Source organism: Gymnoscopelus braueri (genome assembly GCF_963280865.1).
Source record: "Gymnoscopelus braueri genome assembly, chromosome: 15".
Lineage (NCBI taxonomy): Eukaryota > Metazoa > Chordata > Actinopteri > Myctophiformes > Myctophidae > Gymnoscopelus > Gymnoscopelus braueri.
In genome coordinates, this window is record NC_137620.1 from 8,177,565 (window position 1) to 8,201,538 (window position 23,974).

The window sequence follows — 23,974 nt, forward strand, 5'->3', positions numbered from 1 at the left end:
GGTATCAAAATGTACTTAAAGTACCAAAAGTATAGAAAGTAGTCATTATTCAGAATGTCCCCATTGCACAACTTTTCAAATGTATAAAATGTATAAAACATGTTAGAAAATAGCAGATCTAAAAAGCTAAAAAGCTTGCAGATCGTCTATTTTCAAATGGCCGAAATGTATATACTGTAGGGCTGAAGTGGGTAATAATATGTTTTGTAATACTAATCAAAAAAAGTAACTAGTAACTAAAGTGTAACTAAACTTCTGGATCTCCAAATGACACCCCTGAACCCAGGCTCTCCACTGCTAGTACTGTGGACAGCCTGGTGGCGTGAGGTGGCGTGGACCAGAGTGGGTGGACCTGGTAGAGGGCAGGGGTCCCAGCTCGAGACCCAAAAGAGACATTTGATGGTTTCTCCCTGGGACCCAATCATACAAAATAATTGTACGATTGATAAGAATCCATAAGAATTTTGATCTGCGAGTTGTGAGCTTGTCAGATCGGCTACTTTCAGTCTTTCCTAAAAGTTATTATAATTTTTTTTTATGTTTGACTTTCTGGGGGTGGGGAAACTTTGGAAATACACGTCGTCTCTGTCGGGTGGAAACCTCATATGTCCAAAACTGTTACTCTTCAGGATTCTAATTCAAAAATCTAAAAAGTAGCAGATCTACAAGCTCAAAGCGCGTCGCTTTTCGCCGCGTTTTCAGCTTATAGATCTGCTACTTTTGATACTTTTGTGTGACGCTGTCACATCGTGACGCATTGTGAGCTTGTAGATCGGCTATTTTCAAATGGCCAAAATGTATATAGGGCTGAATTGGTTAATGTATGTTTTGTAATAATAATCAAAATCTACAAAGTAACTAGTAACTAAAGTTTTCAGATAATTGTATGGAGTAAAAGTACAATATTTGAGATGTAGTGGAGTAGAAGTAAAAGTACGGAAAACTGGAGATACTCTCACAATACCTCGAAATTGTATTTAAGTACAGTACTTGAGTAAATGTACTCAGTTACTTATTACACCACTGACGCTAACCCTAACCCTATGTCTGGGACCCAGCACTGTGGTAGTAGAGCACCAGTAAAGGCTCGCGCAGAGACCCTCTCCTCAGGCAGTACAGGCTGTGTGTGAGCGCCTCGTGGAGCTCCAGGCTGCCCGTCTCGTCCGTGTAGCGCAGCTGGAAGCCCACCACTACGTGGTGGTGGTCCGGGGGCGGGGGGGGCGGCTCGGCAGCAGCAGCAGCATCCAGGACGGGGGACACGTCAAACACGTCGTAGCCCGACGACGGCCTCTGGTCCAGGGTCAGGGTCCTCTCCTCCAGCGGGCCGCTCTCCTCCCTCGGAGCCCCCCGGTCCTCTGGAAGCGGGGTTTATCGAAAACGAAATAACGAAAATGAGACTGTATTGCGTTTGCAAAAACTAACTAGAACTAAGTTTAACAATCTGAAATGTCCGTTTAGTCATGTAGCTCTGTCGGTTTTAAGACCTGTTGTCAAAATATGTTAACAAATGGGCGCCCGCTGGCCTAGCAGTCCAGGCGCGTACCACATACGCTGGTATTCCAGCTTGACAGCGTGTCAAGCGGGTTCGACTCCCGATTCCGACGACCTTTGCTGTGTGTCACCCCCCCCATCTCTCTCCCCATTTCCTGTCAGCCTACTGTCCTGTCAAATAAAGGCAAAAAAGCCCCCAAAAAGATCATTAAAAATGTCAACAATGAACAAAAATAAGCGAAAATAGCAGTTTTACAAGCTCAAAACAGCGAATGTGAGCTTGTAGATCAGCTATTTTTGCTATATTTCTGAGCTTTTGGAATCTCGCCCCTGACTACCCCATATTACAATTAAAAATAAACACTAAAACTAAAACTAATGAAAACTAAACTAAAACTAAGCCTTTTCACCCCCAAAAAATATTAAACCCACATTAAAAACGAATTAAAACTGAACTAAAAAGTCAAAATGGAATAAAAATTGAATACAAATAATAACCTTGCTTTGAAGTGACGAGGCTGTGAAGGGTGACGGTGACACTGAGCGGCCGTGGATGAAGGGTCTTCCTGAACAGGACCAGCTCTGCCCCCATCATGGAAGGGTTGGACTGGGTGATGTTGAACCACATCCAGCCTGGAGGAGCATGTTGTGGACCTGGGTTGGTTCAAGACAGCATACAGCATTAAAGGACGACTTCGCCCATTTTCAACCTGTCTTCATATAATTGGTCTTCACCAATGCTCATTGTAATATGGTACCATTTACCGTCTACTTGGTCTGTGTCTCAGTTTTGGTTGTGTGGTTATTCCCCAAAATACAGATAAAAAAATCTAAACAAGGTGATCGTTAAAAAAAAACAGCATCCGTATTCTGGGGAAAACTTTTGCCCGAAAATAGCAAATCTTCAAGCTCAACGCGATGCGTTGTGAGCCTGTAGATTGGCTATTAAACAGAAAAGTCAGTAGTAAAAAGCCCTGAGTGACTCCGCTCAATAACGTATGGGGGTTTAAATTGGGTTTTAAGGGCACGCTCCTTACCGAAGATGCGTCGAAAACTCTGCACCAGCGTCGCGTCTGAGTTGCCCTGCAGGTCCCCATGGGCGTCCGGTGTGTCCAGAAGGAGATAGACGTGTCTCATGTACGGGTGAGGCTTGACCTGGTGGTGGGAGGCAGACACCTTGTCGATGTGCAGCATCTCCAAGATGGCCTTGTTGAAGGTGTCGCTCTCCTTGTTGAAGGTGTCGCTCTCCCGAGCCTCTCCCTGTCCCCGCTGTCCCCCCTGTCCTCCCTGTCCCTCCGTGACCAACAAGCCTGAAGCAGACGAGCTCAGCAGAAAGAAGGCCACCAACACACGAAGACCTCCCAAACCGTCTCTCATTTTTGGGTCCAGAAAGATTTCCTCGTCCTTTACAGTCCTTTATATCTGCACTTTTTGAGAACCACCTTATGTTGCTGTATGTATATATAGCTAAAATCTAAAATGACACATATGCTTTGCCGGTTTTAATTGGTTAGAGTCAATGAGTGGACAAACTGACAACAAGGTCTCCACTTTGAACACTAATAAGCACTTATAAGAATAACTATCAAATAGTCTCTAATTTTTGGGTCCAAAACGATTTTCTTCGTATTCTTTCCTGTACAGACCGACCGCCTGTGCCCGGTTTGACTCTGAGGAAGACGCAAGTCGAAACCTCAGTCACCCTATACAAAATAATAACTACGAGCAGACCCAGTCGAGTCTCTCCTGAAGTGCCCAGGTATTGTTCTCTCTGATTCAAGTTGTCCCTGTTGAGCACCGCCGACGAGCCCTTCTACCTTCAACTGGCTGAAGCGCGCTGACTGCTCGTTGTACCTAGACGCCTGTGACAGTCTGTGGTTTTGTCGTGGCTGTGGTGTTGAAATGGCCACAGCACAGAGCTGGAACAGCAGCAGCCACTAATTGGCGTGCATAACCCCAGGAGCTGTCAGAAGCTAGTGGAAGCAGTCACGTTAGGAGGCCCTGGAATGTTAACACTCCATGTGACAGACATTGGACATTAGCAGTCTGTGTAATGAGCCAGTGGAGCGCTGCAGGCAGCTGTCCTGTGTTACGTTTAGAGTCAATGAGTGGATGAACTGACTGAAAGGTCTCCCCTTTGAAAGTATAATAAGCACTTAAAGTGATTATTATTATTATTATTATCTTTTAATAAATGTAAGCTCTATATTCTCCATTGCTGTGGAGTTCTTGTTCAGTAACAGGGGTCTCCCCGTCTCTCCTCGTTATAGTAAACACACAATACATTTTCAGGTCGGGATCATTTAAATTGAGTGGCATCCAATCAGGAGAGAGAACTCATACAGGACACAGGATAAACTTTACTGTTGTGACACACATGTTATTTCTGTCAGTGTCAACTGGGCGGTGCCGGTGGTCAGGTGGACTTGCATGACACAGGAACTCTCTCGAATAACCTTCATTCCCCTCAGAGTAACAACACACTGGAAGGACGATTGTCGCAAGAGGTTAATCAATAATATGTCCTCTCAGCACAGCCTAGCAGGTGTTCTATTAATTAAACTATAAGTACTGTTTGAATAAACCTTCTAAACTCTGTTTCATCTAGTAGAGAAACATTCAACCACCACACGGTGGGGCTAGAGCACCGCTATCATTTTCATTATTGCAAACAAGGGCCCATGATGAGATATTATAATATAACATGTTTAAATCATGAGGGATTAATGCTCAGAGTATTAGTAATATGCAACATATGTAGGCCTACCACCTTTATAATACGTTATAAACATTGTTATATTGCATGATTTAAACATACTGTGAAATAAAACAGACAATGACAAGAAGTTGTTGTGTATTCAATAGTGTATTATAGATTATTATATAGATTATTTGTATTTGGGTGTTTTATTTGATCAATCAAACTTATATTTCTTAATTATATAATGTTTGCTGACATAATTATATGATCACAGTTTGGATATGAGTGATCCCAATGCTGTTTTTTTTCCTTCTTTTTTTGTGGGCCCTGGACCACTCAAAAGTTTAAGTCAAAGTGGGGTCCGGGGACCCCCAGGGGTCCTTAGGGGGGTACCAGGGGGTCCCCAGCAAAATGTGTTAATAAAGCATCACACTCATTTTAACCACTTTAACCATATTTTATACTTTGGATATTCAAAAATAGCAGATCTGCTATCTGCATGAAAAAGTTTGCGAACCACTGATGTACATCGTTCAGTATGACTGCCGTCAAATGAACCCATTGTCAGAGTGCCGTTTCTGTCTGTCTGTCTGTCTGTCTGTCTGTCTGTCTGTCTGTACTGTATGTGTCCCTTTTAATGCCAATATTATATGGAGTTCCCTGATCTGATCCTATTCTGTATCTCTGGGCACCAATCAGGAACGGCCACTCACCGACACCCCCTTGAGTTCAAAAGGCAATCACAAAACACACACACACACACACACACACACACACACACACACACACACACACACACACACACACACACACACACACACACACACACACACACACACAGGGAGGGAGGGAGATAGACAAAGCAGAGCACCATAGCATAAGGGTCATCAACCTGCCAGGACAGGAGAATTAATGTGATAATAATAAGTTATAGACATGGCTGTGGTCGGGAATTATGAACACCTTGAAGTCCAGATGAACGAGGAAGACGCTGACTCCAACAAGACTACAGCTCTGGGGAGGACAGGTCTGATGAAGATACTGCAGTCTGGTAAGAGACAATCTGGGAACCCATTAGCAAAATAATAATAATAATAATAAAACAAATAGAAAATCCTTTGCTGCTGAGCTGAATCTGTCTTGAGAGATGAAACTAAAACCAAAAAATCCTCCAAAAAGGAATACATTAATAAATAAATGAATGAATGAACAAATGAATGAATGAATGAATGAATAATAAATAAATAAATGAATACAAATCATATTTTTTAACAAGATGTTCAAACATTTTAACTGATCTCACTAACTCCATTTATCACTGTGTGTTTGTGTGCATGCGTGTGCATGCGTGTGTGCGTGTGCGTGCGCGTGTGCGTGCACGTGCGCGTGCGTGTGTGTGCAGTCGCACACATCTTAATTGATTCCAGCCACTATAAAGGACTGTACGTACATTGCCAGACATGACCGTCTGGTGGATCTGGTCTCAGACAAGATCAGAGAAGTACAGGAAAGGACAACAACAATTTATAGACACCGCACTGTAAAACTAGACTGGTTTGATCACAATGACACACGTCAATTCCACTGCAAGATATTCCAAATACCCCAGATATTGTGTTCATTAATGACATTAGAAAGAACGTTACTATCTTTGAAATAGACTGCCCATTTGATGTGTATATTGACACTTGGTTTTACATCCTAACTCCTAACTAAAATATCAGCCTTTGGTGGAATGTATTATGGCCTTGGGATATCAACTTATTGTCCTTGTCCGGGCCACGTTCACAAACTTGTGCTCCGTGGCCTCACTGGCCTGTGATTGGGAAGATTTCCAAAGACAAATGCAAAAAAGTTGTCCAAATACTGTTCTGTCTCAGCTATCATGGGCAGCCTGTCTATCTGGAGGAGACAGTGTTTTAGATATCCTGTCACGGTCTGCGCCTCGGCCCGTGGACTTTGTCTGTATTGTTTAGTTTTGGACTGTTTAGGCCCCGGTTTTGTTGTCAGTATGTTCAGTATATGAGTGACGGGCAGGACCCAAAAGCAGACGAGCAAGGCAGGATCAGCTTAGAATTAAAGTGTTTATTTTAACAAGGCAGGTTAACAGAATCACAGAACTCAATTGACATACTGTAGGTTTACGGACCACCAAGATGATTACAGTGCAAACACAGGGATTAAATAGACAGGGATTAGGACACAGGTGAACTCAACAGACAATCAACACTGGGATAGGCTGGGGGACAAGAGGACACAGGTGGAAACACTAACAATATCACAGGACTGTTAAAACAAGGCAGGTAACAGTAACTAGGCAGACAGGAAACACTGGGAACAATACTACAAAATAAGATACACAGAACCAAGGCAACAACAGAGTAACAGAACAGGGGCCTAAAGAGTCCAAAACTAAACAATACAGACCAAATCCACGGGCAGAGGAGCGGACCGTGACATATCCTTGGGTAGCTAAGGGGGGAGGCCAAAAAACAAACAAACAAACAAAAAAGAACCATCTGTCAAATTTCTGTATATAGTATGTCATCAATGCATTATCTTTTTCCCTCTGTGTGTTAATAAGCATGTGCAGCAGTTGTATCTGGTTTGACCGTAATGTAACCTTCTTCTGATCACTGTTCGGATCTATCATGCATTGTGCTTTTTGTGCAGATCAATAAAATAATGTTCAAATGTGTGTGTGTGTGTGTGTGTGTGTGTGTGTGTGTGTGTGTGTGTGTGTGTGTGTGTGTGTGTGTGTGTGTGTGTGTGTGTGTGTGTGTGTGTGTGTGTGTGTGTGTGTGTGTGTGCGTGCGTGCGTGCGTGCGTGCGTGCGTGCGTGCGTGCGTGCGTGCGTGCGTGCGTGCGTGCGTGCGTGCGTATGTGTTCTGCAGAAATAAGACTGCCTGGGCGAGTTGGAGTCAGCGTTGGAGTGCTTTGTGCCGTTCTGATTCTCCTCAACATTGTTCTGTTAATATGTCTCTGTAAGTCAAGTTTCATCACAATGTATTGTATTACAATGTTTTATATATATCTAAGGTGAACCAACATGTGTTGTTTTCAATATTGCAGCATATAAAGCTAGATACCTCATACAAAAGTTGTAGTTGTAGTAATAGATTTTAGAACTAGAATGCACTTATACGTGTCTTTAAAGGTAGCAGGGTTAGTGATTTTCTTTGGTTAGAATAAGTGTTAAATAGCTCTGATAGTGATCATTGCTATAGAGTGTTTGTTCAGCAGTAACAGGAGTCTCCATGTCTCTATGTCTCCATGTCCAAATACATGTTCATGTCGGGACACCAATTTTATCCAATCAGGATAGAGAACTCAGACAGGATACAGATTAAACATGTGAAATTAGAAGTGATGACACAAAGAAATTAGCAGACACAATTTGGAACTGGAACCCTATAAAAATGAAGCTGATAAATACTCTCTCCTGATTGGCTGAAATGTTGTCACCTACCTGAACATGTATCTTATTGAAGAGCTGGAGCCTGGAGAGACATGGAGACCCCTGTTACTGAACAAACACTCTATAGCAATGATTACTATCAGAACATAGAGCTTTAACCTTTTAACAAAAAACATATTGTTTTAACCAAAACATATCACTTACCCTACCTTTAAATAGTAACCCTCTCATTTTGAAAACATTGTTTCCATACAGCTCAGTCCAACACAAAGGAGGGAGACCAGCTAGTGACTGGTCAGTGAGACATCACAGTTTTTCGTCATTTTTCATCAATTTGAGCAAATGAAAGAACAGTGGCTATAACAATTGTTTTGATCGTTAGAATTTCCTGGATGGCAGAAATTTGGCAGCGGTTGTTATTACATCTCTACTGGGGAGACGTCCTGGGAGAATAGCAGACAGTGGTGCAGAGACAGACAATCAGACCTCATTGTCATAAACAGCAAAGAAAAACAGGTATGGGTGTCTGTGCATGTGTGCGTGCGTGCGTGCGTGCGTGCGTGCGTGCGTGCGTGCGTGCGTGCGTGCGTGCGTGCGTGCGTGCGTGCGTGCGTGCGTGCGTGCGTGCGTGCGTGCGTGCGTGCGTGCGTGCGTGCACTTGTGTGTGTGCTGTAAGTTGTAACCTATTCCACTTGGTGGAGACACACATCTAATGTACAGTTTGCACATCAGTAACCAGCTGTTTCTTCTTTTCCAGGACTTTGTTGCACGTTTATACCAGACCGTGTGGCTGGGTTTGACCGACAAACTGGAAGAAGATCGATTTAAGTGGGTGGATGGAACAACACTGACCACACCAACGTAAGCCTTATATTTTATCTACATTCTTCTCTTGTTCATTTCAAAAAACGTTTTAAGTACATTTCAATTAGGCCTATTTAATTGTATACATTTTTCTAAATGGTATTTTTTTTTATTATGAAATAATTTACAAACATACTACCCTCTCACTAAGATATTGAGCCCTATCTTGAATTGCACACCTGGCACACAGGCCCAAAAAATGCAGTGCATTTCACTGCTATAGAAACAACTGACGTAATTGTAATTTTTCTGCCCAGCACCCATGTTGTGTAGGTACAGTTACTTGCACCCATCTGTGTACTTATGGGTCAGGGGTGTGTTGGTCTTAACATGAGTTGTGGTCAGGTTGCATTTTTTGGTGTATTTCCACCAGAAATGTGTAGATTGTGGAGTGAGAAAAGTCAGAGGTTGATTGTGCCTTAGACGAGCTATGGCCTGGTCTAAAGTCTAGCACGCAGTGCATTTATTAACTTCTATTTAAAGAGCATTAGATAGTACATTGACCTACAGTATACAGGTGGGTATGCATAGCTGTTTGCACTGCAGCTCGCAATCAAAATCCATCCAAACTTCACCACGACACTCACGTTCAATATGGTAGATAGCACTGCTGAGAGACTCAGCACTGTGACTATGAATGACCTGGGCCACATTATCATCCTTATTGCCTAAGCATCGGCCAGTCTGTGTTGGGAGGCATCACAAAAAAAATTTGTGCTCAGAAATAGAGGATGAACTAAAAAGCAAGCAGAGTGGAGAGCTTTTGTTTCCCCCTTCCTGACATCATTATATCAGCTTATTCATTGCGCTACAGTAGATGTAATGCTTACACTTTGCGCTCGAGAGAAGAAGGGCGCAACAGTTTACCCTGGACTTTAGTGCCCAAAACATACCCATGACTAATACAGAGATTAAATGGAACCCGTTCACACACACCTTGTGCCGTACTTTGCCCATATTATATGGCGTCTAACTAGCTAAATTGGAGTTTGGCTTTAGATCATGCTCTACCATAGTCTAAATGTGGCCCAGTATGCCTGGGGTCTACTTCACTATCTAGTCAATTTGCATCTAATACTGTAAGTATAATTTGAGGTCATGATTAAAAAAACGAAGCTTTTAGAGTACCACCCTTGTAAAGGTAGTGTAATGAATGAAACGTTCCCTTTTTTCCACAGGTTCTGGAGCCCTGGTCAGCCTGATAACAGAAGGGCTGAGACCAACGCAACACAAGAATGTGTCGTGTTTGATAATAAGTCTAGAGGATGGACTGATGTATTTTGTTTTCGCAGTTTCCAGTGGATCTGTGAAAAGGTTGTGTGCTGAAACCACCATTTTCACAATGTATTAGTTATAGTTACAGTAGCTAGTGTGTTGTTATGGCTACATGGTGGCTGTGTTTATGAGTTTGTCTTGGTGCGTCTGCTTTGCAGTTCTACCCAGTATGCACTGTAGACATTACAATTTGTATTCATATTTGTATTATTTAATTGAAGGGGAGCCTCTAGAATTTACAATTTAGGCATTTAGCTTGTCCAGTGCAATGAACCTATTTTGTCTGAACCACATGTTATCTAAACAACAATCTTAACATCTGTTGAGGAGGCAGAAGAGTGTAGGACATGTGGTAGGACATGGTGTTTTATGGAAGGTATGGGGAGCCAACATGGGTATGGGGTGCTAACACTGGGTGCGGGCAGCAACCAGAACCCAATGAAGGGAATTACTTTTACTTCTACTCCACTACATCTCAGAGGCAAATATTGTACTTTTACTCCACTACAATTTTTTTAAAACTTTAGTTACTAGTTACTTTGTAGATTTAGATTATTATGACAAAACATACTGTAACCACTTAAGCCCTATACATTTCGGCCATTTGAAAATAGATGATCTAAGCTCACAATATGTCGCGATGCGACACATTGTGAGCTTGTAGAACTGCTATTTTCCTAATATTGAAAACCTGAAAACTTGTGAAATGGGACATTCTGCATAATGAGTACTTATACGTTGTGAGCTTGTAGATCTGCTATTTTCAGAGTGCACCCGAGCGCAACCAAACATAAAATGACTTGTCTTAGTTCTACTGGATCTCTTCTCCACTACTCCCTCACTAACACTTTAGTCTAGTTTTTATTTGTTTACGAAATTGTCAATATATAGTAATATATATATATAATATATAGTCTTAGTTTTAGTCATCATAGCTTCGTTTTTATTTAGTTTTCGTCAGTGAAAAAAGGTAGTCGACGAACATTTTTCGTCATAGTTTTAGTCGACAAAATCAACACTGCTTGAAGGACAGTTGACTGTCCCGGAAAACACCAAGGCTCTTGGCAGTTGGACCAGAGGCCACCAGGGAGTATCTCCTTGATAATGATGAGAACCTGCAGGGTGCAGGACTCGCCTGGGAAGAAGAGACGCTCAGCCTGGTCCGCGTTGAGCTTGACGTGGTGGGAAGACGTCCACAACAAAATGTGAATAACAGTCTAACAGCCATCCATCCGTGCCATTTTAATAGCATGTTTCATGTATTAGATTAATAAAGTGTGATCTATTCTTAAATCTGCAATCCTGGACTTAATTTAATGAATAAAACGTTATTTTAAGCAATCTGTATGGTAGAACAGTACAATTAGGAACTTAGAGTATGTTAATACAATATAATATATTTATTTTTGGCCATGCAGGATTGCATAATTGTAATACATCATTTCATCATGTACACACTCACTGTTATAATGCATGTTCAATGGGTGCTGTAAAATTGCAAGAAACAAAAGGTTCCTACTAACACCTCCAGGAACATCATTACTTCACTTAAAGTATCCAGTGACCACTTATAGTGACTTTTAATCACATTATAATGCATTATGACAGTGATTATAATACATTATAAAGTTATCATAATCTATTACAGCTATGAGAAATATAATACACTATCTTCCTTGTCAAAATAATTGTCTGAGTCCAGAAATTATGAAGTATGATAATACTTGACTGTATAAGTCATTTTAATAGCGTGTTGTGATTAATATTATAAAGCGTTATGAGTATATATGACTTATTACAACTACATTTATACAGTTTTATAAGAAGATTATAATGCATTATAATTATGTTCATTATGACATTATAACTATATTTATACAGTGTTATAAGTAGATTATAATGCACCATAACTGTTTATAATGCATTATGACTGTTGCCAATATTTGTCTCTCATACATATTATTAATATTTTATAATCATATTATTATTATTTTATATTCAGTACCAGTGGTCTTAGCTTGAACAATGATACCTGTGTGCGGTATCTCCATATTAGATAAATTAGAACAAACCTTCTAAATCACATCCTACACAAACACAGCACAGCGATTCAACATCAATTCCAACCAATAATGATAACACCAGTAAACTGTAAAAAATAGTTTATAAAATATGAAGTCTGTAACTATGACATTCATCACCATCATTTTCATTATCATCATTGTTGTTAGCAAAGAGATAATTCACATCATGAGTTTAGCCATTTATTAATTGAAACGCTAATACAGATCATGTTTTGTTGCAATGGCTCTGTTCTTTAAGAATGCTAAGAATATGGTACAGATGTGCAAAAGCATTGGCATCAACATATACCGAACATAAAAGTACTCATTATGCAGATAGGTCCATTTCAAAATCATATTATTGGATTATGCATTAATGTGTTCATCACTTCAATGTTGCGGCTGTACATGAGGGTGTGGTTTTAGCTGTGTAGCTTAACCTACAATAATACCTCATAACTTATAATTATAGTGGAGTAAAAAGTATATAGTATTTGTCTCTGAGATGTAGTGGAGTAGAAGTATAAAATCAAAAAATATGCAAATACTCAGGTAAAGTACTTGTTCATGTAAATTAATTGAGTAAATGTACTTTACTACCACTGGCTATAAGATAACAAACAATATGCCTACAATAAAATGTGTCACACTCTTGTCATCAGTGCAGGTTTAGGCAGAGAGGTGAAAAGTGATTTGTAAATGTTCCGGGAAGGCCGATCTGCAAGTTCACAGCGTGATGTGATTGGGTTATGAACCTGTGATGCGATGTGAGGTTGTTGATCGGCTATTTTGAAATCAAGAGATTTGGTGTGGAGGGGGAAAAAGGACCGGATGAAGTACAGAACCCTGGGGGACCCCGGTAAATGAAAAGGTATACTGTATAGGGTTTAAGTGTTAAACACATGACTTATGTGTCAGATGCTTTGTCCATTAATAATCTAATAACAACAGCATTGGTGACAATGAATAGGGGAATGAGTAGGGGTTGGAATTAACTTACATGTACTGTACATTCTGAACACGTATACTGTAGATCATTTTCAATATTTACAGCTTCATTATGACTTCCAACCTAGTACCCTGGAATAGTAATCAGAGTTTCTCTGAAGCTTAATTTAGACAGCGTAGTACAATGGTGTCACCGCGGAATATTTTACATTTTATACTCGAATAACCCAAGTATACAATCAGAAAGCCAGCTCAGTGGCCTTGTGGTTCGAGTGTCAATCCTGAGACTGGGAGGTCAGGGGTTCAATCCCCCGGCCGGGTCATCATACCAAAGACTATAAAAATGGGACCCATGCAGTGCCTCCCTGCTTGGCACTCAGCATCAAGGGCTGGATTGGGGGCACAGTCCCTGTGACATACTAGCGTCATGTCCAGGAGGTGTGCTTGTACATGGGGTATGTACTTACATCAAGCCACCTCATGCCACAGGAGATACTGTAGGCTCCTGCCATAGAGTTATACCTAGATGGCGGACTGCCCCCCCCCCCCCCCCCCAGCTATTAATTTCAATGAAAGTTTCCTCACTGGCATTTGAAGCACCCGGAAGAACGCTCTACTTCCGCATTTGGGCACCAAATTTGGGTGCCCAAATGCGGAAGTCTTGAGCACAGAGCAGGCGTACGTGGTTTTCCAACGGTAGAAGCATGCACAGTGGCGTTTTAAATGCGGAAGTATTGCAATCCCAAGTTTGACCACCAGGCTACCACCACGCTTCACTGTTCTACCGTGGCTCTGGGGGCTTGGCTCCTGCCCCCTAGGGGCCAAGTGGCTCAGGAACCATTGGTTCCAAAGGCTACTTACTCATGACCAAGTATAAAATAGGATTAAAGTGGCTAAACCAATTTTGATACTATATTAACACATTTTGCTGGAAACCCCGGCTTAGAATCTCGTCAAGAACCCCCATGGGAGACCCCGGGACCTCACCGTGAGAACCACTGACTCATGCACATGTACACAAAAATGTACAGTAAAGGTATGCTGATGCTCTTCCTTATCATCGATGCAGCTCTCGTCTCTTCTTGCTGCCTTCGTTGCTGTGGTGGATCCGGTAGGTCTTCCTGGCCTGGGCTCTCTCCTTCTCCACGACCTCTGTGTCGTCCAGGATCTCCAGGCCTGGGAGCTGGCTGATGACATACTGCCTGTACAGTATAACACATTACAGTACATTAAATCAAGGGTTCCCAAACTTTTCAGGCCGCGACCCCTCCCCCGCCCCAAAAAATAGTCATATTTGAAGTGAGGACACCCCAAAATAATCATATTTGAACTCCCCACCCTGACAAGCACTTGGAATTGTAAGCATTACATTTAGTTTGACTCGGTTCCACAAATAAATATTGTAAAAAATAGCAGATCTACAATCTCTGCGAGGCGTTGTGAGCTTGTAGATTGGCTATTTTCACATTTGCCTCTTTCTTATGTAATACCATTTGACCAATTTGGTATTAAAATGTATTCATAAATTGTAACTTTAGAAATGTGCAGATACCCTGTATGTATACACTTATACTGTATTTTGGTTTGTTTACTGTTGAGTGAGAAAACAATGTTGCACATTAAACTAATCATCTGTAGGGCCCCCCAAATCATTTTGGAACCCCCAGTTTGGGAAACCACTGCATTACATTATGGACATGCAACATGTGTGTTGGTGTTTTGCTCTTGACAGTGACTGAAGCCATTTGTGATTTCCGACTATACGTGCCACAATATCTTGGCTCTTGGCCAACTAGTCCTCGTCCCTAAAAGTATCAAAACAAGGCCTCCAGCTTTTGAGCATGTCGATCAGCTGTTTTTTTATTTGATTTGAATCCTGAAAAGTAGCTGTTTTGGATGAAGTTTCCACCCAACAGAGACAATGATATGTGATGTCCAGTGTAATAATGAATACTGCATACTGCATTAAAGACTCCTGGTTTTACCTGTAATCTCTATATTGGGTGAGACTTCCTCCATTGAAATAACTTGGTGCCGCCTCGTTGTTCATCATACTGAGGATCCTGAATGTAAAGGAAACATACACAACTGGTAAACGGTGCAGTTACTGTAATAGATTTTCAGGCCTTCAAATCTATAGTCCTCTATTGCACGGATCAGAGAACGACGACTTCACCCATTTTCAACCTATCATCATATAGTCATTGGTCCTCACTAATGCTTAAGATGGTATCATTTCTGTCTATTCAGTCTGTGTCTCAGAGGAGGGCTGTGGACAGTTCAGAAACCTGCCTACCAGTGACATCATCGGTAGGCAGGTTTGAAAAAAATATTATATATATTTGAAAAATATGGAGATAATCGGTTTCTGCCCTACGACAGCAACGATATAAATAAGGTTGAAAATGGGCGAAGGGCTCCTTTAGTGACATCACAGAACAAAAAGGGGCTGATAAAAGGCCAGTCAGATGGCAGTCGACTCCTCGACCTACTTGATGTTGGGGAACTTTCGTCGTATTTCCTCCACGAACACGGGCAGGTTGTTGATCCTGTTCTTGTTGATGCACACGGCGTTCACGCTGGGCATGTAGGGGAACTTGACGTGGGCCGTGTAGTTGTTACAGTCCAGGACCAGAGTGCTGAGCCTCTCCAGCCGGTCCAGGAGAGCAGGGTTCCAATACACTGAATGAAGGACAAATCACTCCACACGCAGTGGCGGAAGAAGAACTACCTCACATTTTTATTTTTGGGGAAATGAATTGCAACAACTATGCAGTAATAGTGAAGAAAGGGAACTTGGAAAGACACTCTCTGACAAACGCCAAATCATTTCATCATCCACTCTGTACCGCCTACAATTGGTACAGAATGCCGCCGCCAGACTCATTACTGGGACTAGGAGATCAGAGCACATAACCCCGGTACTGGCGTCACTGCACTGGCTGCCAGTAACTTTTAGAATAGATTTTCAGATTTGATTGTTAACTTTTAAAGCTCTTAATGGCCTGGCACCACAATATCTAGCTGACCTGCTTGATCCCCATGTGCCTGTCCGCCGCCTAAGGTCCTCTGACTTGCTTGATCCCCTACTAGATGTCCCTACGTCTAGGCTGGTGACCAAGGGTGATCGGGCCTTTGGCGTCAGGGCCCCTAGACTCTGGAACAGCCTCCCATTGGACGTCAGGGTTGCTAATTCCATTGCCATTTTTACATCTAAATTAAAGACCAATTTTTATAGAAAGGCCTTTTAAACCTCCTAACAGCAGAATTTCCGGTGCATCTCCTTTACTCACTGATACTGTTGTGTTGTTCTTGTTGCTGTAAATTGTTTTATTGTTCACTGTTTGATCTTAAGTTGTTAAGCACTCTGTAACATTGTTTAAAAAGGTGCTATGTAAATAAAGTTTATTATTTGACTAGAGCTTTCCAGCAGACAGAGAACTGAGAAAAAATAATAGGAACTGAAATCTCAGCCATATGTATTGGTGTCAGGGTTTCCACTAGGCATTTTTGGGACAGGATTATATTTTACCGGCCAAAGAATAAATTTACCGGCCATATTATAATTAACGTCACATGCGTGTTTGCACTGCATAAATGCACCCAACTGATTGGGCTCATTACACCTCGTTACGTTAGAGCTGCACTTCTTTCCACTTTATCACAGATGCAACCTGTTCCTGTTTTTATAGATAACTAAATTATATGATCTACTATAGTCTATATCATGCAGAGATGTCGCTTGCCAAAAATGAAATGAATAAAGTGGGCATGAGTGAACTGCTGCATGACGAATACCAAAACGCTCGCCCCAAAACACAGTCGCCCCGGGGAAAATCCGGCGGTATTCGCCTGGTATTCCTAAACATATCAGTAAACTATGCCTAACCCTAACCTTATTCCTAATGTTAACCTCAGTAAAACTATACCTAATCCTAAACCTATTTCTATCCTTATCCTCAGTAAAACAAATACAAGAATACAAGAACCGCTGGTCTGCCTGAAAAAATGGGGCGAGGGTGTTTTGGGGCGAGTTTCCCTGCGCAACACCGTCGCGCACATCGCGTCGCAGTATAAACAAATTAATATATATTTTGGGCTTTACATCGATTCTCATTCAACCTTGATATGCAAAAGTAGGTTTTGTTTTGTTTTGTTAACGTTAATTATATGTCATGATATATGTGGCCTTGCGCGAGGTTGATTACTTGCCTTTATAGTTGCTTTCACCAACTTTCACCACTTTATCCATTGCAGACAGACAGTAACTGTGCTTGCATAATATCCACGACCCACACGTGTTCGGGACGGGACGGGTCCCTTTATCGACAATTGGGTCCGGTTTGGTTCAGATTCCATCACCTCGGAAAATCCCGGTTCTGTTTATCAACACCCGAGCGAGCCACCCTACTCAGCGCTGATCAGGAGGAGACACAGCTGTGTCTCTTAGCGGTGTTGTGGCGTATCAAAAATAGCAGACATACAAGCTCACAAAGCGGCGCATTGCGACGTGCTGTGAGCTTGTAGCTCTGATATTTTCAACGCGCGACACCATCGTACAACGAATAGGCTATTCTATAACTGCAGCAGCAGCCGAGCAGGCTGTCGGAATTAAACATGATATAAACTTTAAATGATTATGATTGTAACGGTTGTAGCCAACTACTTTATGCAAATAATAATATGAATAATAGGCTTAAATGATAAAATAGCCTAATAACAGCATTTTCCCAACCGGCCACGGTGGCCGGTGGTGTTTATATTTACCGGACAATTAAACATTTTACCGGTCAATGGCCTGTAAATACCGGCTAATGAATCCCTGATTGGTGTACTATACATAGGTCTATATCCATGACTACACCAAGGTTTTTGACTTGGCTAGAGGTTTTTAACATAAGCGACTGGAGTTGGGCGCTGACTTTTAATCTGTTTTCCTTGGCTCCAAAAACTATTATTTCAGTTTTGCCATTGTTTAATTGAAGAAAATTATGGCATATCCAAAATGTTGATTTGTTCAATGCATTTACTCAGTGTTTCTATTGGACCATAGTCCTCTGATAATAAGATATCAAGGCCATTGTTTAGTGTTAAGAAGCTGTTCAGTTGTTGAAATACAGCTTTTTCAATTATTTTACTTAGAACCGGGAGGTTTGATATGGGCCTATACTTATTCAACAGTGACGTGTTTAAGTAATTATTTTTTAAGAGTGGCGTGATGACTGCTGTTTTCAGGGTCTGTGGGAAGCAACCTGATGGTGAAGAAAGGGAACGTGGGAAGACACTTGTAGACAAATTATTTGACTAAACATTTCCAGCAGACAGGGAACTGAGAAAAATAAACAAACCTAGGAACTTGAACTTCAACCATTTTCTATATAAAAAGATCAAGTCTAGTGCAATCATCAGGATTTTAAGTCCTATAAATCATTTTTGTATTATTGTTTGATGTGCATAACACTTTTTTCATAATTAATCTTTTTTTCATTCATATTAAACTATTGACTTCTCTTTGCATTATTTGAATTAGCGATCTATGAGATGAAATGGCAGTGGCTAAATAGATCTCATGCCCAACATGAGACTACTGGCATAGACACTATGGCACATTACGAGTCCATTCGTTTACATTTAGGGCCAGTCATTTGTGTTTCTGGTCAAATTGTTGACCAGTTATTTTGTTTGTCTGTGAAAAATAAAATATTGATAAAAAATGTCCATCACAAGCTGGCACGGTGATGACCCCTGCTTCAGGAATATTTAACATATCTGACCTGCTTTCCTTGTTTTCATTCAATCTCTATTGAGAGAATGAAAACGTTGAAAACGGAGCATGCATGAAAAGCAATTTCACCCACTTTATTACACCTCTAAACCTGTGATGGAGAAGTTGAAGTACTCAGCTATAAGGATACTCATCCAGCAGGTTGTAGCTCAGGTCCAGGACCTCCAGCGTGTAACCACTGCTCAGGATGCTGTCGTAGGGGATCTCTGACAGGTTCTGGTAGGCAAAGGACAGCCTTGGAGAGCCTGGAGCAGCCTGCTGGGTCTGGCTCTGCTGCTGCTGCCCTGGGAACTGAGGCTAAAACAACAACAGTCAACAACTTTAAGAGTTCTCTCTACAACATTCCATTAATCATTATCAGCATCAGCAGGGAATTCAGATGATGATTAGGTCATGATGTAGCCTAGTGTCTCTCTCTCTCTCTCTCTCTCTCTCTCTCTCTCTCTCTCTCTCTCTCTCTCTCTCTCTCTCTCTCTCTCTCTCTCTCTCTCTCTCTCTCTCTCTCTCTCTCTCTCTCTCTCTCTCTCGAGGCAGGCTGTTCGGTGGCTTTGGTGACAAACAGCAGATATATACGACGGTTTGACCCTTCCGGTCTTTTTCAAGTATGCTCATATCATACTTGAAAAAGAGGGGAAGGGTTGTTTCGATCCTTCCCCTCTTCCCCTTCCCATGTTGTATATATCTGCTGTTTGTCACAAATAAAAAAATAACCTTTGGAGCAGTGAGCAAGTGAGTTGCGAGCCCCGCTTTTTGTTCCTATTTTATACTTCTTTTTTTTAATGAAAATAGCCGATCTACAAGCTCACAACATTTCGGTACTTTTGAATCTTTTTTTAAAGATTTTGTGGATTTTTGCCTCGAATGACAACCATAAATATTGAATTATTTATATGTGCAATATCACTTATGTATCTATACAACATTTTGGCTGGCCAATTGAAACACACCCAGCATAGGCTATTCTGGGGGGAACATTGGCCAAAAATAGCCGATCCACAAGCATGGCGACGTGTTGTGAGCTTGTAGATCGGCTATTTTTGGCGAAGAGATTTGAGGTAGACAGAAAAAAAGCAGGCTAAGTAGCCTATAGCAAGCCAACTCACATACAGTGTACGGGTCTAAGTGGTTCAAGGCTTTTTATCAGTTTGATTCTTTGCGTAGTTACAGCACTTGTACTGTTAAAAGCTTAAGTTACTTACTGTTCTGGTGTTCTAGTGTTGATTTCGTCGACTAAAACTATGACGAAAAATGTTCGTCAACTACCTTTTTTCACTGATGAAAACTAAATAAAAACTAAGCTATGATGACTAAAACTAAGACCAAATATATTGACAATTTTGTCAAAAAATTTAAACTAGACAAATCTTTGTGAGGGACGAGTGGAGAAGAGATCCAGTAGAACTAAGACAAGTCATTTTATGTTTGGTTGCGCTCGGGTGCTGCGCTACCAAACATAAAATGGTAGCTGCGACGTGTTGTGAGCTTGTATATCTGCTATTTTCAGCATGCAACCAAATGTAAAATCAGGCATTACAACGCCATCAAGGCACCGACAAAACACATTTTAGTCGACTAAATCAACATTTTAGTCGACTATGATCTTATGATATTTAGTCGACTAAAACTAGACAAAAACTAAAACATTTCAGATGACTAAAATATGACTAAAACTAAATGGAATTTGATTCAAAAGACTATGACTAAAACTAAATCAAAACACTGATGCCGATACTTCAAAGCCTTTTTTTCCTCAGTATTCTTGCGTAGTTACTGCTCCGTAGGCTTTGTAGGCCAGTATATATACCGTTAAAAGCTACAGTTATGTTATTATGTTTAAATGAACTCACCATGTTGGAGGAGGTATAGTGTGCAGGGGCAGACAGACTGTCAGGACATGAGACGGTCAGAGGGAAAAGGCTGCTGCTTCACAGCGTAAAGAAAAGAGCTCTTTCATTGCAGTATAAGCAGCGGATCACATGATGAAAGGATAATCACTGTTATCCACTGTTTAACCCTGCTATGCTGCTGCTCGGCATGCTGCATGACCCATTGGCCCACTTCTCTATACCACTGGTTGATCAACATGTGGGTCGGGGACCCCCACGTTTTTTTTAATTCATGCTCTGTTATACATCATAGTATATAGCTGATCTACACGCCCAGTGAGCTTGTAGATCTGTTACTTTCACTATTTTTGAATTATTGTTTGTTGGCAAATTATGACAATCTTTCACCTATACTGAAATGCCCATTTATTTATTTTTGAATTACCTTTTATTAATCCTATGGGCGGAAATTCAGTTTCATCTTCACCCAGGGGATGGCTGCTCAGATGGTCAAGCACTCAGGGGGAGGAGCAATTAAGGGTTAAGTGTCTTGCTCAGGGGCACTTCAACACGTAGACATGGGTGGGCCTGGAGGTGAACCGATGACCTTCTGATTACCAGACCTACTCTACTCACTAAGCCACGGCTGCCCCAACAACAGCTTAGCTTAAAGGGATATTTCACTTTCAAAACTAATTTGGGTCATTTTATCGTCAGGCTTTTGGGAGCACCCCGGACAGTTTTTATGTCGCTTGATTAAGTATTTAGATATTTGATATTCATTTAATCAGACACGGCCCCTTCCTATACAAACCCATTGTAACTTCAATGCTGGTTTTACCACGGTTCTCCGTTTACTACTCACTATGGGATATCGTAGGCTCTTCTTCTTTTCTCCACTCTGCAAGCGAATGCGCAGAAATTCACACACAAAGAAGCAAGAAATTTTACAACTTAACCCAACGCGGAATACAGAGTATTTCCCCACGGGAAAATCCTTGCGAAAGATTAAGTTTTCTCCCGGAACTTATTTAAGTATTATTTGTTTGACTATCCTCTCAGTTTTCCTCTTTTCCTGGTCTTTGAATTAGCCGGTAGCTTTTTCATTCATTCAGCGGCTAAGCTACTGGTAGCAGCTAGCTAGGTGCTACTAGCCAAGTTAGGCCGCTGTGTTTCCAGACCAGGAATGGAACCACCGAGGACCTGCGGACGACCGAGCTGTAGCCTCCTCGTCGCCGCAGACGACCCAAACCGCGTCTGTATCTACTGCCTGGGGGTCGACCATGCGCTCACCGCTAAGGAGCGCCAGGGCGAGAGGGACGAGTGCCAAGGGTGCTCGTCCTTCACAAGCCAGCAGCTCGACGCCCGGCTGGACAGGGTAGAGACCCTGGTCCGCTGGGTCAGGGAAGACTCAGCCGGAGCTTCCGCCGCCACCGGCACAGGGACCCCAGGAGTGCCGCCCGAGAAGACACTCATGGGACCCCCACCGGTGCCGACGCCGAAGATGAGGCGGCTAGCGGCGACGACGCTGACGCCACCCTCCGCCGCTGCCGCTGCGCATATATCGCCGCCGCAGCTAACTAGCAGCGCCTCCACCTCCCCCCGTCGACACTACGACTGGGCTGCTTCGCTGGCCGACAGCGAGGAGTCACTGGCCTTCGAGGAGCTGGAGGACGAGTTGGACCTCGCGTCTTACCAGGAGGTCCAAGAGGTGTCCATGGCGAGCGCCGACGGGGTAGGCGGAAACCCCGAAACCGTCGAAGAAGTGGTCGTCGAACCGGTAACGGCGGTGTTCAAGCGGGCCATCGCCAGGTGCGGTTTGGTGCAGCCCGTGGAGAGCCGCAACGCCACCGCTACTGCAGTAGGTTTCCAGGGCTTGGAGGCTCCACCAACACGGGTGGTGGAGTCCAAGAAGCTCCCTGAAGCAATGGGGTTCAAGACGGCCTTGATGAGCTCCTGGGGGGATCATAAAGACCCGTAAAGGCTAGCCTTCCCCATCGACCTAATCTCCGCCAGGGACCTGGGGCTGATCGAAGTCCCTCCGATGGACCCGGTGCTGGCAGAAGGACTGGAGGACATGCAGTCAGGTACGGTGGTGCTTGGGGGCGCCACACCGTCCTTCTACAATGAAGAATTGAGAAATCCTCCGCGGCGTTGAAAAAGACCTACGCCGCGGCCGGACAGGTCGCAAAGACCCTCAACGCTGTCACCATCCTCCAGGGCTCCTCTGCCGTGCGGCTCGCGGAGCTGAAGGAAAAATGGGGCGATGACGCGAAGGAGCTGCATCGCTTGAACCAGCTCACCATCTCCTGCACCCAACACGCCATTAATTGGACCGGCCGGGTGTTGGACGACTGCGCGACCATCGAGAGGGTGCGGTGGCTCGACCTCGCCACCTTCACAAAAGTCGCGCAGAAAATCGACGCAAAAAAGAAGCTGCTGGCCCTTCCACTCACAGCAGGTAACCTCTTCTGCGGGGCAGAAAAGTACCTGAAGGACTCCACGGAGTCGGCGAGGGCCCGGAAAGAGGCAGCGGCGGGTCTTTTGGCCCCGAGGTCTCCCCAACCAGGCAGACCCCGCCAGGAGAGGTCTGCCTTAAGGGGGAGACTCTCCTCGCCTCGCCAATCCAGCGCCAGCGGCAGCTCCCGCAACTCCTCAGCCCGTCCCACCAGAGTGGAAGGGCCCATGTCGCTGGGAGTCGGCGACGTCCGTCGCAAGGACCTCCGCTCCCCCCCCCCCCCTTCTTCCCCCAGATCCACTCGACGCGGCGGCGGGAGAGGACGTGGTCGCGGGCAGCGTGTTTGACATTTGCCCCCCGGTGTTACCGGTTGTTCGGCTGCCCCCCCCACATCCACACGGATGGAGTGGGGGGGGATTAGCCCCCCTGGTCACCTCGGGAAAAAGACTTGGCCTTTTCATGGCCCCGACGGAAAACAAGCGACAGAAAGTAACAGTGTTACAGAGCCAGGCCTCTGCTGTTTTAACTTGTCCACATGTTGTTTGCCAGGGTGTTTGTGTGTCAAGTGTGTTTCAAATAAATGTTCTGAAAAATACAAAACCTCTCATTCTTTCACCCGCCTCAGAGCGGCGATGCGGAGGGACCCCCCTTGGGGGGGCCCCTCCGTATCAATGCCCTCCAACCATAAGCCCACAGCGCTTGGACAGTCCCTTTGGAGACTGTCCAAGCGCTGCTGGGATGAATATTGTGCATGCTATGAACAAGACAAAGGTATTAAATCCATTGCTAATTCTAAACGCCAATGTACAAGGGTCACGCCAAAATTTCCATTTTTACCATCCATCCAGCAGAGGGCGCCAGAGGCCCACTGTGAAAAGGAAGGTTTACAAAATGGCGGCGCGGGCCGAGGGTCACCCCAATGTTTACAGCCTGCCGTGCACCGTGTCACGCCAGCCTCTGGAGGGCAACAGAGTGCCTCCGTCAGTAGAGGCGGATCCGTCGCTTCCTTTAGTCAGGCCGAGGGGCCTAGACAAGATGGCGGCGGACCTTGTAGGCAACAAGGGGATAGTGTGGAACACTTCCGCACTAGGCCACGTGATCTCTTCACGCAGAACGTCAGGATCGACGCGACCTCCTTTGTCTCT

General features: G+C 43.3%; 2 protein-coding genes across 2 annotated transcripts; both read right to left on the reverse strand.

The window, feature by feature from the left end:
• Nucleotides 1-1,041: 1,041 nt before the first annotated feature.
• LOC308101331 (uncharacterized protein) lies at nt 1,042-2,868 on the reverse strand (the record flags this gene model as incomplete). The annotated part of the gene is made up of 3 exons (XM_080450755.1): nt 1,042-1,353; nt 2,006-2,145; nt 2,529-2,868. The coding sequence occupies 3 exons, from the start codon at nt 2,866-2,868 to the stop codon at nt 1,042-1,044; spliced, it is 792 nt and encodes a 263-aa protein (XP_080306881.1).
• A 10,726-nt stretch (nt 2,869-13,594) lies between these two features.
• Nucleotides 13,595-22,177, reverse strand: LOC308101332 (leucine-rich melanocyte differentiation-associated protein; the record flags this gene model as incomplete). Its single annotated transcript, XM_080450756.1, has 6 exons — nt 13,595-13,962; nt 14,746-14,823; nt 15,253-15,435; nt 18,676-18,842; nt 20,393-20,429; nt 22,068-22,177. 6 exons carry the CDS (start codon nt 22,175-22,177, stop codon nt 13,818-13,820), a joined length of 720 nt encoding a protein of 239 aa, XP_080306882.1. The 3' UTR covers nt 13,595-13,817.
• Between the last annotated feature and the right edge of the window lie 1,797 nt (nt 22,178-23,974).